Below are 17,314 nucleotides of genomic sequence, written 5' to 3' on the forward strand. Positions count from 1 at the left end.
GGTCTTTTTCCACCAGCACCAGTGAAAGATTTCCACTCCAGTTAGAATCTTCTGGTATTGACCAGACTTCCTTCTATGTGAATACTCACTGTTTGAACATGACAGAAGAAATATTCCACAATCCACAGATACAAGAGGGTTTTTCCCTGTTCTAGCTAGAACCTCCAGACCTATTGGCACACACCACATTGTGATTGATCTACTTACACGCCTCCTTGCTTGTGGCACTGGCTCGGGTGTGTTAGGAGATGTGGATTCGTTTGGTGTTTCTGAAGTTGAGCTAAGAGATGAGTTACTGCTTGAAAGTTCTTTGTTCTGCCTTTTAGTTCCAAACGGCAAGAGAAAGGCCACAAAATCTGAAATATCTTTTTGCTCTTCTCTCTGAGAGTCTTGCTTGAGTTTGTAGGCCCGGTCATTGGCAATCACTTGGGACAAGGGCATTCCAAAAGCCTGGGGAATAAATTCTGCAACAACAGCAACAACCAACGAATTACTATTTAGTGAACATTTGACATTTATTTAGTACAAAAAGAATTAAGTTATTAAAAAGAAAAACAGTATGATATCCCTTAAAATATAATACGTCCAATGATGCACCAGACTCTGTAATAATAATACCAGCAACATTCAAACAATAAAATAATAGTGGAGATATACCAGGCAATTGTAGCCCATGGTATCCAAATCCTGTTTCCAGTTGGATCATGCAAGATATACCACAGAGAACCTTGGAAAAACACTTGAGAAAAGATCCAATTAAGATTTTAACTTCCACAGAAAGCAACTGGAAGTCAGTTTGCATCTAGATGGTGCAGAGGGCCATCAGAAGCTCCAGTAAACTAATCCTGAAACTGGGGAGCCTGGACGAACTGTTGCCCAGCTCTCTCTCTCGTGTTTCAATCCCCTTCCCAGGTTTCTTTGTTCACAAATGCTGCAGGGCACCAAAGAGAAGGGGTACAGGGGCATGCAAGGGTCTCATTACAGGTCAGGAGGATATGCACTTATCTGTACAGGGAGTTTGTAAGTGCATCCACTATTCAGACTAAGCCTTCAAGGATATGGTTATAAATGCATATAAAAACTAGCAGCTTTAGCATACTGGTAAGATTAAACCAGTTTAATAGTGGTATATCAATATAAAGGTAATTTCTAAATGTAAATATGTACAAATATAAATTATGTATGCATATAGAAAAACAGAAATACACGAGAGTAGCTATTTCTCTCAATTAACAAAAAGAACATTATGCCACCCCATATCAATATAACTACAACATGCAAAACCAGCATATGCTTCAGGTCTCGAAGTAAAATGCTGAAATATTTCAGAAAACAGAAAATTGCTTTGCAGTGAATCAGCCAACAATAAGTTAACATTAAAATTCCCATAGTATAACTCTACAACCTATCTGAGGCTTTTAGAACCAAAACCATTGGGCCAGGATGCCAACTAGAACTGTTATGTGTTCAAATTGAATGAAAAAATAGCTATTGGCTCTATTCATGCTAGTAAGAATTCATGCAACTTCTGTTACAAATAATAAATAAACCACCAGAGATTAAAATCAACAATTTTTTTAAAAGTACAAAAAAAAAAAAAACTCCAAAGAAGGCAAACAAAAAATTCCTTGTATACTCAGTTACCACAATTGGCTAAAAGAGTCATGGGCAAAGTCACTCCTGGGACTTAGTTTGACTACATCTTTGATGACACTTTCAAGTTTTATCCTGGCTTGCTTTATCATTAAGATTACAGTAATGCATTGAAAAGAATATTTTATGAATCCTGAATGAGGACACTGCTAGGCTATCATGCTAAAGAGACAAAGGCCTCCTGTTGTTCTGAAAAACATTACTGCTCTTTAGAAGAATGAAATGTTAAGATATGATCCAATTTTGGTGGCCAGACAAAACTAAATCAGGAAGAAGAGACTCATGTATCAAGCAAGCCTGGAGGTGACCTATGAGTAGAAAGACATCTAAACACATCTGCATTAAATTTAGGACAAGAAAGAATATTATCACACGGTTATCAAGCAATGCAGGGATGCCAGTTCCAAAAGTCCAGATTTAGAGCCTCCTGTATCCAGCAGAACATTCCTATAAAATTATAAGAGTGGTAGTGGTAAATTTTTTTACTATTCTGAATTATCTTTCCAATGAAAATTTAAGGCCACAAATTTGAAACACACGTCTCCTCTTCTGGCTGTCTAACTCGGCACTTTGTTATAACCCCAGCACCTCCCTCTATGGGTCTTTCCACAATGTTTCCTAAGAAAACCCACTGAGCCAAATGAAATCCTGAACGTGAAATATTTCTCCAGTTTTGGCTGACAGACACTCATGCTTCAAACTGGGACATGACAACAATATGCAGCCCAGTGATGCCAAACAGTATGCTGATGCCATTGATCCTACAGAATTAGGATCAACTGGGACAAGATTAACAGGAGACAAGATATCAGCCCAGTTTCATGATAAGAAATTTCACTAAAATGTCCCTCTCCCAAACTTTGTTACATAAAGACTGCTATTTTGAGGTAGGTGTTGCATCTCCTTGAAAACTCTAAGGTGTGGGATGCCAGGATTTTAATTTCTCTTGCTCAACATGCCCGTGGAGCAGTGAAAGGACAATGAGCCTCCACTTCAGGCTGCTTTGCTGTAGGCCTCCTTCTCAGAGGACATGAACCACTTCCATGATTTCTCAATGTCTGGCAGAAATGGGGACTGGCTGAAAACCAATTGGCTGATTTTCAGACTAAATACAGATGGAAGTAATGCTGGCTGGCAACAATAATTACATTATAGAATTGGCAAAACCAGTAACTTTTTGCTCATTTGCTGAAATTAAGATAATTGGTTGCACCCTCCACAGACAGGCTCAGCCTCAAGTTCCCACCAAAAGCATCCTCTGTGTGTATATGTGTGTGCCACGGGGCAGAGCATGTTTTGCCCACCACTCTTCAGAAGTATTCACTCCCAAAAATTTCCTTGTTGGACAGGTAATGTCATGTCTGGTAGGGTGCATGCTGGCCTTTTTGACATTTCAGATTAATTTAAAAAAAAGCAAAGAGTTGTAGTTATGTAAAGTATTTAGCAACCGGTTGAAGGGGGAGAAAAGGCACTGACTCAGACAAGAGATATGTAAGGTTAGAGGCTCTGGTCTCACCATCGAAGCAGTAGTACCAACTACCTATTCAGTGCTGTAGTCTGGGGATCCCCATTGTTGGAGATGTTTCCTATGTATGAATATTAAAATTGTTTTGGTTGGAAAAGACCTTTAAGGTCATCAAGTCCAACCATTAACTCAGCACTGCCAAGACCACCATGGCAGACCACCACTAAACCATGTCCCTAAGCACCACATCTATGTCTTTTAAATGCCTTCAGGGATGGTTACTTAATCACTTCCCTGGGCAGCCTGTTCCAGTGCCTGATAACCCTTTCAGTGAACAATATCCAATTCTTCACTTCAACATCTTAATATCCAATCTAAACCTCTCCTGGCACACCTTGAGGCCCTTTCCTCTTGTTTTATCACTTGTAACTTGGGAGATGAGACCAACCCCCGCCTCACTACAATGCCCTTTCAGGTAGTTCTAGAGAGCAATAAGGTCTCCTCTGAGTCTCCTTTTCTCCAGATCAAGCAATCCCAGTTCCCTCATATGCTCCTCCTAAGATTTGTTCTCCAGACCCTTCACCAGCTTCATTGCCCTTCCTCTGACACACTCCAGAATTTCATTGTCTTTCTTGTAGTGAGGGGCCCACAACTGAATACAGTATTTATTCCAAGTGCTGCCTCATTGTTGCTGAGGATAGGTGAAAATATTCCTTAAAGCAGAGGCTAAAACTTTCATAAAATCACAGAATGGTTTGGGCTGGAAGGGACCTTAAAGATCATTTAGTTCCAACCTTCCTGCATCGGTAGGGCCAGTTTACTCCAAGTCCTCTCCAGCCTGTCCTTGAACATCTACAGGGAGGGGACATCCACAGCTCCCCTGTGTAACCTGTGCCAGTGTCTCAGCACCGTCACAGTGAAGAATTTCTTCCTAGTATCAAACCTAAATCTACTCTCTTCCAGTTTGAAATCATTACCCCTTGTTCTTTGGTCTGTTGTGTTTCCATTGAGTGCCAAAGCTACTAAGCTAGTTACTACTCTGTAAAACCAACAAAAATTTGATCATTTATTCAATTAGGTGAGTGGGCAGCTGAAAAAGAAATTTTGCAGAAAGCACCACACAGAAATGTGAAAATACATGGCAGACTGGACAATCAGTTTGGAAACAGACTCATATCCTTAGCCAGCAGCACATAAGGAATTATCTTTTGATCCATTTTGATTTTCACTGCTTACTGGCAAAGATGACAATTTACTATGTTGGAGAAGCACATAACTTCTCTTACCAGAAAGTCTTCTTTGTAGCTGAAGCAAGTTTCTTAACAAAATTTTGATTGAAACTGGTTTATTCCTACGAAATCTTTCTGTTGTGGCAAATCAGCATTTTTTAAAAACAAAAATCAGCACATTACAGGAAAACTCCCAGCCAGATCACATAAGAATTTCAGTGATCAGAAATCCTTTCCTTTCCTAATCAAATGATGACATCTAGGATGTTGAGCCATAGATTAGCATATTTGGCCTCATGCAATCCCATCCAAGTATAGTTTCAAAGACCTCCCTGAAGTTCTGACTGCTGAAAATTGTGGCTTACATCCCACAAACCATAACAGTCTATTAAGAAAAAGTGAGGTCTACACTCTAGACCCTAATGAGGCCTTCAAATCTAATAAAGTGAAGAGCATACCAGACAGCAACTTTGGAAAGTCTCCTTAGCACTTCAGGGTTTTTTCTTATGTATAGTGGTTCTGAGCTGCTAAAACCCTGTGACTAATATCTGCTGAGGTGCTCATTCTACCTCTATTTAAATGATTGGAATAGAGTGGGAACAGCTCAGAGAATAATATGCTTTAAAAGGAATATTTAAGTAGGGAGGAGTCTTTAAGTCCCTAGCTAGCTGGCAACTCTGTTTTGGTCATGGAAATTAATTACTTTGAATCAGAAGAGAGTGATGCAAGCAAGAAAATAAGGAAAATGGAAACCCTGATCCATAAAACAGGAATAGCAAAACTCCTTCCACCTGAAGGTTCATCAAAACCACCACAGACTCCAAAAAACTCAAGATAATGTTCTCAGCATCAGTTCTGTGGCTGAAACTCTCTTCTCCAGCTCTATGAGTTCACTGATTTCCAAAGAGTGATTTAAGGCCTTCCCAATTACTTAGGCTTTTTCTGTGGGTAGGTATTTGGGTTTTTTGTTTTTTAGTTTTTGGTTGGGCTTTTTGTTTTGGTTTTTTTTTTTAATAAATTAAGGAGGTTCTTCAATCCTCTAGTTGACTTTAGTGAAAATACAAGACAGTTTTGCTTAAGAAGTCTTTTGCTTGGTGGAGAGCACGAGAAACATCTTCAGTTTTTAGAAAAAGCACAGTGGGGTGCAGGAAAGACTTGAAAAAAACCCACATTTCTGATAAACTATAATAAAAAAAGAAACTTCATCTATTCAGCTCTCTCGTTAGGCTGTGCCAAAGCATACTGACATCATGATAGGTTGAACTACTGAAGATCAAATATAAACATTAAGAAATACCTCTAAATTTACTTAGTATGGCTGAGAAGTAACAAAACACATTATTGTAGTAATACATGGACGTTGTTTTCAATAATTTTGAACTAGAGAAAAATCAAGCATCTACTGCTGGATCTGTGTATGCCACAGGTCAAAAGGATGGCCTTTTCTCAGAAATTCCAGCATGCAGAGCAACTCTGCTAAGGTCCCACAGATGAACTTGTGAAGTATTTACATTCCACACAGAAATATCAGCAAAAAAGGATGACTCTCAGTTGTTGAACAAATCCTGTAACAAGTGATTATTATTTCTGAGCAGGTCTCTTAGTTCACCTGTAGGGTTTACTGGAACTGAGGCAAAATGGAGCTGGCTTACTAATAAAAATGTTCTAGAAGAAAGCCTTTCTGGGAGGAATCTCTCTCAGGAATGCTTGTTTGTACTTTCTAAGTAGGCTTACTTATGCTGACCCCAGTATTGCTTGCAGGAGACAGACAAAAGGCTCTGCTTTTGCTGCCGTCAAAATTAGCAGTGAATTTGTAAGGGAACAGAATACAGCTGCCAGCATGCAGAACATCCTGAGAATTTCTTGTTCCAAGCAGCACTGACATTTTACTGCTCCTCCAGTCTCAGTTTGTCAGCAGCTAAAGCAAATGTTTGGAGACATTCGTAGACAACACAATTGAAAGTCATCAGGGCCATTAATAACAAGGAGGCTGGGTAGAAAAAAGCAAAGACATTAAATGATGGAAGCTGAAAATATTGCTTAAATATCTGGGTGGAGTGCTGCTCTCTGGTTTCATCTGTTTACATCCATCTGTATCCTGCTCTGCTGAGTCACTCGGAGATGTAAAAACCACTGAAAAAAACCTTGTTTTAGAATTTTATCCTTTTACAAGATGACAACAGATGTACCTGTCAAAAAGGATAAAATAAAGATATGGAACTTATTTAGAGTGCATTCTACTTTAGTGTCTTTGTTGGCCTTCAGAAGTGTAAGAGTTTGCCGAAACTCTCATTTAATATATAGACAGGCTGATCAATTCATCTATCTAAATAAAATGTGATGTTAAGATAGCGAAAATCCACAGATTGGACAGAGTGATGAAATCTCTGACCAGTCTTAGAAGAAATGAGTAACATATCCTTTTGGTTATATTTTTTTAAGCGCAGACATTTGGTGGGCTGAGGGAAAACAGTCTTTAGCACAAATCAAGAGAGCAGGTGATACCTCCCCACTGGGAACTATTTCAGAGACCTGCACCCAAGAGCAGTTCAGTGCACATCAGTACTAAAGGAAAGGGACTGTCAGGCAAGGCCAAGGACTCAGGTCCTTCCTGTTCTTTCTTAGGAGCACATAAAAAGACACAAGGCTGACAGCATGTGCTACAAGCTTCCTGCCTGGATCATGCCTCATGCACCCTGCAGCAAGGCCACCATTCTGTGTCCCTGGTGATCAGCACGGTGGCTTTTTGTCCCCCCCCTGTGTCCTTCTGCACCAGGCACATCTTGCTGATCTCTGGCTGCAGCCCACAGAGGGGATCAAACAGTGCTGCATGAGCATGAGGATTAAACCTTCGGGAGGCTACGTAGTAAACAAAAGACTTTTCAGCTGGCATGTACTCCAGGAGAAACCTAACAACATAGTCCCCTCTGCTGTTAATTGTCCTCGTATGTGGGGGCCTCCAAAGCTGGGATGTAGGAAATTAAAAATTATGGGAGTTAGTTACATCCTCTTCAAATTGCAACTATCCTTACAAAAGCAACACTGAGGGGATAGAAAATATGTCTGCACTAAGGCAGCCGCAACTCATCTGTATAAAGTGTTCTGCAAATCAGCTTCCCTGCTTCCCCTCTGATGTACTGCAGCCTTGTCTTGCCTTTTTCTTCTCAGAATGGTGCAGCTGGACTAAGTACCAAAAAGAAAAAATACAAAACCCCCAAAAGGAACAGAAGCAAGACATGAGATCTAGAGACCTGCCTCTGTGTGTGTGTGTGTAGGTAAGAGCTCCTGGCCTTTTGTGTGAGCACACCTACGCCCTCAGAGTGGAGTGTTTGTTTTGGACTGGTTGGCCGGAAATGAAAGACATTCTCTTTATAAAATAAATGGCATAAATGCCTCTTAAAAAAGCGCCATGGAATGTACCAGGATAATACCTCCAGCTTGCTGCAACACACATGCCAAGGGAGGTTAACTATAACTTGGGTGACAGATACCACTACTCAGGGAAGGTGGTGGGGCTCAGCTGTGATGTGAGCATGGTGGGCTTCATCCCTACGGAGACCTGCAGCATGAGGCCTTGCATTTTCATTTCCAGAGCCAGCTTGCCACCTGAAAGTTGCCTGATGCTCTTCCTCCTACTCCTGAGGCTGTGGGAAATGCTGGTGTTTCCCACAGGAGAACAGAGAACAGCTGCCTTTCACCAACTGTGCAAGGCTGACAGCATCTTCCTGGTTGCTCATCCCCACTGCCATCATGGCTAAGAAGCATCTGCAGTGTAGATGATCTCTGATAACTCAGGAAGGAAGAGTACACCAGAAACAACCATGGACAGAAAACCTGCCATATTGATGCTATCTGGACTATTTTTGCCTAAAGTTTATTGTTGGCAGCAATTAAGAGCCAACATGGCTTTCTTGAGCCACTTTGCTGATATAACCTGGTTGGAAATCTGACTCCATCCAATTTCCTGCCCCTCTGTATGCTTACTGACCAACCCAAGACCCTTGTCAATACAGTTGTCCTGAAGGAAGGAGAGAAATATAGATTCTACTGTTTGAGTAGTGCTGGGATATTTTCCCCTCAGGGGATGCTGTCATATTTTATATATGGGTGGAGTACAAAAGACATCTCTATAAATGAGAACAAGGAGGTAGAAGATGGGGAAAAAGGGTAAAATAAAAGAGGTACATGTTTGAAATGCCTGAAGTTAAAAGAAGAAGAAAAAAAAAGGAATTAAAATTAAGAGAATCAGCATAGTGATTTTTAAAAATGCTTGGGTGTAGTTAACCAGAAGATATGAGCAATGCTGAAAACCAGGAAGTAGGTAAATATATACAAGGATAGTAATTATGAAGTGCTGACCTTTACTGTGGGCAACTGCTGAGCCCTAAGCATCAAAGTATACCCAGAAAATATCTTGAAATAAAAGTGTATCCCCAGTATAAATGATATCATGCAGGGCAGACAAACAAACATACAAAAAACTGCAATCCCTGAACAGAAATGTAATAGCAGAAAACAATATTATCTGTAAGTGCTCAAATTATGGTTCTATAATTATCAGAAACTGAGGTCAGCTGGAATAAAAGAAGGCTATAAGGAAATCACAGAAGAACACAAACCAATATAAGAAAAAAAATACAGAAAAAAAAAATCTTTGGCAGCAGAGAATTTAGAGGAATAGAGAGCAACTCTGGGCCAGGCATTTGTATGCATCACCAAAGGAAGCCATCACTTCTCTAGGCACAGCACCAAGGAGGCATTGGAGGAGTTGTGAAAGTGCAAAGTTCCACTAGGTTTGGGTAACACAACAAGATTAGGTCTCTGATGAATTATCAAATCAATTCTTATTGCTAAAACCTTCAACTGCAAATAAAAATCTGAGAATAAAAAGATAAAATGTATTTAAACTTTCAGAAGATATTCTAAATAGAAACTTTCAAAGGAAACTATCAAAGTCATGCTACCGACTTGAGGGGAAAGAAAAAATTTTCAGAGCATCAAAAACACATGACAAAACAGGTTCTAAAAAAATAGTAAGTGGAGAAGAACAATGCATAGATGACTATGAAGAACACTATGAACTAAAAAGGAGGGAAAGTTTTGCACAGAACTATGTTGCTTTGCACTTTTGATTGCGTGGAGAGCCGTGGGGAAACAACAAAAAAAATAAGCAACTTAATGACTAATCAATTACACTGCAGCCAAATACAATGTATGAGTGGAGCAGTACAAGATAGATTTTTCCCCAAAGGCAGCTATAAAGTCATTAAAAGTTTTTTCTGAAGGACTTCTTCTGTGTGTGGGCTCAGTCCTACATCAAGTAATTCTCATAACAAATGAAGGATTTGGTACTCACAGTGCATCAGTGGGAGGCCACTGCATTTATCTAAACAAATGTGTCAGGGGACATTCAGTTTTAGAAAGATTAATGCAAATATTTTCCACAGCCATTTTTAAACCAATAAAATAATAATCCCATATATGAAGTTACCAAACAAACAAAAATTAAAAGGAAAATATTTTCTTCCTGACAAATATCCAAAGTAACTTTGAAATGGAGATGTTAATTGTTTTTTTTCAATAGAACTTCAAAGTTGCATCCTTCTGTCAGAGAGGATTATAAGCAACAACATCAGAATAACCAGTTATATGATATCTTGTTATAAATTTGTGTATTTGTGCATGTGATTGTGAAACCAAGGTTTTATTACTGAGTTTTATTACCACTTTTCCCACCAAGGAGGGAACACAAAATTAGATGCACAATTACCCTACATGCAGAAAACTGCAATTTCAGAGACACTTTCAGGTCAAAATATCTAGGCTTGGTTCAAAGGGCTACAAATTACAAGTTCAGTAGATTGGACCCAGCCCATAAAGCTGGTTAGAGTCCAAACAAAAGAGTACCAACTGTATCTGTAAATCCATGTCACATGGAGGCTATTAAAACCCAGCTGATCAGTAGCACTGGAGCATTTATATATTTTAAACAACAGCTGTTTTCCTAAGGTGAAAAAAAAAAAAAAGCAAATCAACTGACTTGCTTGGGCAGGGCTGGGTACACGTGCTTTGCACATTGAAAGAGGAGATTGAGAACGCAAGGAAACAACCAGATCATGTTATCCAGGCTGCCCTCTGCACTGGATGTTGCAAATGGATAGAAAGAACAACCAAGAAAAGATGCAGTCCTATAACTCCTCCTTTTCTTCCAGGAAATAAGCTTTCAGTTTAAGAGATCTGGGGTTTATTAATTACAAACAGAAAAGACGTATTTTTAAAGTGGGAAATAGATATGTAGACAGTCCATCAGCTCAGTAATGTTGTCCTCTAACAGATAAAATACATTTAAGACTAAAAAAATCTCATATGCAAAATTAAAAGCCCCAGTCAGTAAATATATACTCATTTTATTTTACCTTTGTCTCTGTTCTTCTCCTTTCCTAATGAGTCCAGTTTCTTTCTTAATGATTTCTTCCTCTTTTGCCCATCTGTGAGAGGAGAAAAGCGAAAAAAGGAAGTAAGCAGAAAGAAAAAGTGCTGAACAAACTGCTGCATAAGCTGCAATAACACAGAGTGAGATGGCCATGGCACTTGGAGTCAGGAAGGGTGTGAGGCACATTTCACAAAGGCTGGAGATGGCTACTGTCCTTCAGCCCAAAGGAGTGCTCACCCAGATTTGTTCAAATGCTGAAGTTGTACTGGGGAACCAAACTGTATCCCAGTCCATGCTGCTGGGCACACTTACACATGTATGGTCACAAGCCTATGTGGTAGAACACAAAGTTGATTTTGAACACTTAACAGTGGAAGTTTGTTGCTGGATACCCTTGACAGCAAAGTACCATAAATCTAAAAGGTACTGGTTAGATTTCATCCATGGTCACAAGAGTGTGATCCAGGAGTGGAGCAGAAGGTAGTATTTGGAGAGGGAGGATTACAAACCTCCAGGATAAATTCCGCATACCAGTCATGCCAGTTGGGTGTTAGTTGACCAGCTTTGCATGACCCATCTGATCTGAACAAACACTGGGAGCTTGCAGTTTGGAACCACGTGTCCAGATTGGTTCAGGTGGGTTAGAGTCTCTGATATTACTGTTCTGACACCCTATACATCATCCAAGTTTTCACTAAAGTATTAAGAGCCAAAGACTCTAAGGAACAGTGTGGGCAGGTTCAATCTTGAAACAATTATGTCAAAAGGTTGGCTATCATTATTTCAGCAGCACCTTTTATAATGAAAAGTCACCAAAAATGCATTTTATTTATTAGGTCTCAACAAGTACCAGGGATTAAGACACAGGCCTGCTTTAACTTGTATCTTTTGAATTCTTAAGTTCCAAAGCAATATAAAGGGCCTAACATTGTCCCCACTCTAGCTAAAGGGTAATGAAAAAGTACCTCTGCCTTACTGTTTTTTTAATATGGCAAAACCACAAAAATGAAGACATCCTATCTGTGTTTCACCTTTATGGTGAGAAGGTCACCAAACAATCTGCCTCAACATGTTTTTCCAGTTACATAAGCGAGTGTCTTAAGTGATCTTATAAAAGGGAACATACTACAGAGGAGTGAAGTGGATGTTTGTTGATTAACTCCCATCTTTGTGATTAGGGGTCCAAGAGAACATAAGGTATTTCCCCACACTTCGCCCTCAACTCTATTGAGAGCCATGCCCAAAACATTACTCAATAGACAGCTGGACAAATTCTGAATTTTTCATAGCCAGTTGATGTCCACGTACTTTAAAATTAAAATCTCTTTTTACTTCATGTAAGTGTGGTTTGATTGGCTTCACTTGCATTCCACATTTATTTGCTCCCAACACTCACTTAACTAAGCTACTCAGCTCCTGTCTCCTGAGGGAGATTGCCATTTGCTGGCTCTATTGACTGCCCTTTTCCCCCACACACTCCAGTGAGAATTCATCTCTCCGAAATAAGGCTGACTAGAATGGACAAGGTATTCCAGATGAGAGTTCAGCAATATAATGGTGGGAATTCATTGCCTGATACAGTCTAAGATTAGATTTACTTTTTTTGAAGCCACATGACAAGTTCATTACTCAAAGTCATACTTTGATTGATTAATATGCCCAGTCTTTTCACACCTTCTGACATTTCCAGTTGATAAGACCGAGTTTATTACAGAAATTCTTCTTCCACCTCTTGGCAATGTGAATAATTGGTATCCTGCTTACATATACCTGACAGTAAGTATAGTTTTGATAAGGCCTCCCTACTACCAGCATGTTCTGCCCTTATACATAAAAAATAAATTTCAAATTATTTGTCATGTTGTAAATTCAAATTACTGAATCACTGTAGCCATTTGATAAATTGAATTTCCTTGGAAGCTTAGAGCCTCTATTCTCCAAAGACCCATTTATTGATGTTCTGATAGTCCAATGAAATCTACCAAGATGTAAAAATCAGAGCAAAATTTGAAATTGCATGTAAAATATAACATTTTACTATTACAGTCATACAACAGCAACTTTTGGAGAGTTTCAGTGCAGCATAGTCAGCTATGACAGAAATACAGGAAAAATGAATGCTATTCACCATTGAAACACAGGAAAAAATGACACTCATATCCACATGGAAAACAGGTTAATGACTTTGAGGGCCAAACTATCCATGCTTTCTCATAGACCTTGTACTAAGTGGGTGATTCTTTCAAACTCCAATAGTGGAATAATTCCTCAGTAAATGACAGGCTGAGAAAACATTTGTGCATTTCTCTCTGCAGATTTTGAATTTTGGATACAAGTGATGCTCAGGCCCCGAGGAACATAAGAAGCAGGAAGATCAGGAGATGGAAGAACCAGGAAGTACAGAAATGAGTCCACTCTGTGCAAAGAAAGAGAATGCAGAGCAACAGAGGAGAGACCCCGACCTCAGACAAATGGATGCAGTTCCACTGAAGGCAGTGGAGATTTTACCATTTAAAGTCACAGTTTACCCCGTGGCAGGAGAAGGAGTTGCATAGGAAAATAATGGAGACAACTCCCAGTGACAAGCTAAAGCCTAGGAAATCTGCCAGAGGGGTCAGTTCCAGTTCTCCTCCTCCCCCAGAAAAATATGTGATTAATTACAATCTATATTCTGTAAAATTAAGCACATTTTGAAAAGAGAGTTGATTTAGGTTACATCAGGCATGAGCACTGCTAAAATATTCCTTACATCCTTAAGGACTTGTGCAACTCCAGTGGTTTTACATTTTAAAGGAACCCAATTCATAACAATAATGCTTAGTACTTACTATCTGCAGTGTGTTTTGAGACTGTAACAAATATCTGAAGAATTCCTGGGAAACATGCAAAGTACCATACATAATGGCTAATGTACATTTTTTAATTAATTAGCAAATTTTAATGAAAAATAGTATTACAACAGCCCAAAGTGCTATTAAACGTGGCCTGCTATTCTCATTTATGCTCTGGAAATGTTTAAACCACAAGTGATACATGATGTTGGACTTCTATCCAGCCTTTAGTGTATATAATTTTCACTTAATATCTTCTTTCTGTAGGTCAAAAATGTACTGCTCATCCACCAGATTCCAAGAATATTAGGAAGACAAGAAAAGTACTCAAAAGGCAAAAATCATAAAAGTGAACAAGGCTGCAATTTTTTTCTGTACTAATGCATTCTGTTTCTTTCTGGAGAACATATGCCCAGTTGTTTCAGAAATGTAGTTGGTATATTCAATGCTTAATAATTTATATGCTTGCATCATTTTTCACTGCAATGCATACATCATTCTCCAGACAACTATACATTGAGACTAGCATGATGAATATTTAAAAGACCAAAAGTCTAGAATAAAAATCCTGAGTACGTATTAAATTGTTATGTGACCTGTTTTTCCAAAGTGGTGAACACTTCTAGGTTCAGTTAATGCCAAAAAGACTTTTCTTTCTGAAAAATTAGGTCATCTTTTTAAAACTCTATCAGCAAGCAAAGCCTGCAGAATACAAGAATATTTGCACTGATACCCTGACTTTGGACAAGAATTGACGAGTTTGACATATGGGATTATTATTATTGCAATTTTGGATTAGGTTGAAATTCACTTGCAATGTCATCACTAACACCATTTAATTAGCATTTAACTAATTTAACTCATTGTTTTTTTGACCGAAGAGATCTGCTGCTGCTTACAGGGTTACTGAGTAAAGAGAACTCCCCTCTCCATCTATTGGCAACTTCCTTTACCTCTAAGAATTTTGTTTCCTGTAAAATTAGGAAAAAAAATCTCTTATGTTCTACAACTAAGGGTTATTTTCACACAGTATAATGCATGTATAAAGAGAGGGCTACATGCAATCACACCCATAGCCCATTTATCAAAACAGAAATGACTGAAAAAGTTGATATTGTGAGATTTCTAAAATATTTCTTCATAGTAGTTATATTCATGGCCATTTTCCTTCTATAGGCAATTGCAGTTTGATCTAATTGCCTTTAAAGGAAAAAAAAAAAAAAAAATGCAGAATGTATTTTCTAAAAGTGTAATCTATTCCTTGAAAATTACTGCCAGTGGCACCACAGAGTTTGACCTATCCTGAGGATGTGTCAGCTCACTTCACTCATCAAGACCGACTCATTTCCCAAGTGCCAGCCTCCTGCACTCAGCCTGCAAGCTGAATGTCAAGCTACCATCTCTCTTGCTTGTTCAATACTGCAAGTAATAGAGACTTGCAGCCAGAAAACACTGCTAAATTCTGTTGACAGAGCACAACAAAAATGAGATAGTGCTTCATTCGCTGACAGCTGTGCTGTGTTTGAGGTTGAAGTTGTTTCTTTGGGTCACTATACACAGCAAATTTGCTTTGGAATGCACATTTGGGGCTAGTCTACTGAAGAAGAGAGTGGTGGTTTTACTTAGCCATTTCTGTGACTATAAACGTCCATCTTGAAATATTTATTTAGATTAACATGTTGAAACGCCCTGTCCCAACGCAGTAACTTCCGAAGCACTGACAGCTGCAGCACAGATGGAAGGTAAACAATTTCAACCAGACAACCAGGAGCTTCAAATTTTTGAACATAAGCAATATAAAAACAGAAGGGCTGAGCCTACTGGTATTTCCCATCACTCTCCTCTCTTTCACCTGTCCTCAGCAGTACACATGCTAGGTCTCTATCAGGAATGCAGATTACTATATTCCCTCAGGAGTCTTGAACTCTCTCCCTGTTTCTCAGGCTGCTTCTCCTTATGGCCTATGTTGCTCTCATTATTTCACTTTGACTTAAATCAGCACTCCTTTGCACTTGCCAGCCAGCAGATGACGGAAGAAAAGCCATAACTAGTCAGGTGCAGCTATGACCTTCCTTCCAGGTGGCAGCCAGCTCACACACGCTCACCTCAGCCGAGGGAGCCAGGTTTGAGCCCCCCCACACAGGCACCACAAACGCACCCAGAGACAGCTTCCCTCTTACTTGCTGCTTCCTCAGATGCAGCAAACAAGCTTCAGCATTTCCCTCTCTGACTGCATTTACTGCAGAAGAAACTGTGAAAAGGGCAGATCTGAAGACAAAGCCCGTTTTTCAGGAGAAAGACTGCCATTGCCCATGGGCTGTGCACAGGTGAGATGAGAGTCAAAGCACTGCAGCCCTTCAGGCAGGAGCATTGCCTGAACCAAACCCTGCCCAGGGGAATGGTGAGAAACTGGATGAGGTGTGAGGAAAACCAATTGTGCATGAAACAATGTCCTCAGCAATACACAGGGTACACAATACCACCACTTAAGAAACCCCACCAAGCACCACACAGAAATGTGCTTTTCAGTCTCTTCTTCCTCATCCCATCAGACCCTTTGGCAACTGGTGGTTAATGAATCTTCTTCAGATGTAGGCTTCAGCCCCTTGGGCTAAGGCATTATTGATACTTAAAACGAAACACAGGAATTACAAAATGTGCAGGTTTCACAGAATCACAGCATGTTAGGGGCTCAAAGGGACCTTGAAAGATCACTGAGCCCAAACCCCCCGCCAGAGCAGGGTCACCTAGTGCAGGTCACATGGGAACATGTCCAAGCAGGTTTTGAATGTCTCAAGAGAAGGAGACTCCACAACCTCCCTGGGCAGTCTAGTCCAGTGCTCTGTTACCCTCACAGTGAAAAAGCTTTTCCTTATGTTTACATGTAATCTCCAGTGTTCCAGCTTGCACCCATTTCCCCTGGTGCTATCATTGGTCACCACTGAGAAGAGCCTGGCACAATCCTCCTGACTCATGTCCTTTTCATATTTATAAACATTAATGAGGTCACCCCTCAATCTCCTCTTCTCCAAGCTGAACAGACCCAGCTCCCTCAGCCTTTCCTCGTAAGGGAGATGTTCCACTCCCTTCACCATCTTGGTCGCTCTGCACTTCACTCTCTCAAGCAGTTCTCTGTCATTCTGGAACTGAGGTGCCCAGAACTGGACAGAATATTCCAAATGCAGCCCCACCAGTGCAGAGTAGAGGGGGAGGAGAACCTCTCTCGACCTACTAACCACCCCCCTTCTAATGCACCCCAAGATGCCATTGGCCTTCTGGGCCACAAGGGCACATTGCTGGCTCACGCTCATCCTTCTGTCCTCCAGGACCCCCAGGTCCTTTTCTCCACACTGCTCTATAGCAGCTCAGTCCCCAACCTGTACTGGTACTTGGGGTTGTTCTTTCCCAGATGCAAGTTGCTGTGGAACCTGCCTAGAAGGCAATACGGCTGGAAACCAAGCCTGCCTCCAAAGAAAGCTGCAATCCTAGAGGGACCTAAGTTTTAATAATACAATAACATTTTACAGTAACATTTTGTGATTCTGGTACAAATTTAGAAGAAAAAAACACCACAAAACAAACCCCACAAGCCTTATAACTTGCTTGCCAGGTATTAATAGATAATTGATAATGCACATCTATTCAGAAGGCAAAGATGATATTTATACCTGTTGAGCATATTATCACTAGACTGATATGTCTT

The 17,314-nt window shown here is 40.0% G+C and overlaps 1 protein-coding gene across 2 annotated transcripts in view; it reads right to left on the reverse strand.

Annotated features, from left to right (window-relative positions):
* Positions 1-17,314, reverse strand: part of ARHGAP6 (Rho GTPase activating protein 6) — a 319,928-nt gene that overhangs the window by 33,182 nt on the left and 269,432 nt on the right. For both annotated transcript variants that reach the window (XM_071748061.1, XM_071748050.1), the window contains exons 3-4: positions 10,764-10,835; positions 208-464 (exon numbers count right to left, since the gene is read on the reverse strand). In XM_071748061.1, the coding sequence (XP_071604162.1) occupies positions 208-464; positions 10,764-10,835 (329 nt within the window). The remainder of the gene's footprint in view (positions 1-207; positions 465-10,763; positions 10,836-17,314) is intronic.

Source organism: Heliangelus exortis, chromosome 1 (genome assembly GCF_036169615.1).
Source record: "Heliangelus exortis chromosome 1, bHelExo1.hap1, whole genome shotgun sequence".
In the NCBI taxonomy this organism is placed as follows: domain Eukaryota; kingdom Metazoa; phylum Chordata; class Aves; order Apodiformes; family Trochilidae; genus Heliangelus; species Heliangelus exortis.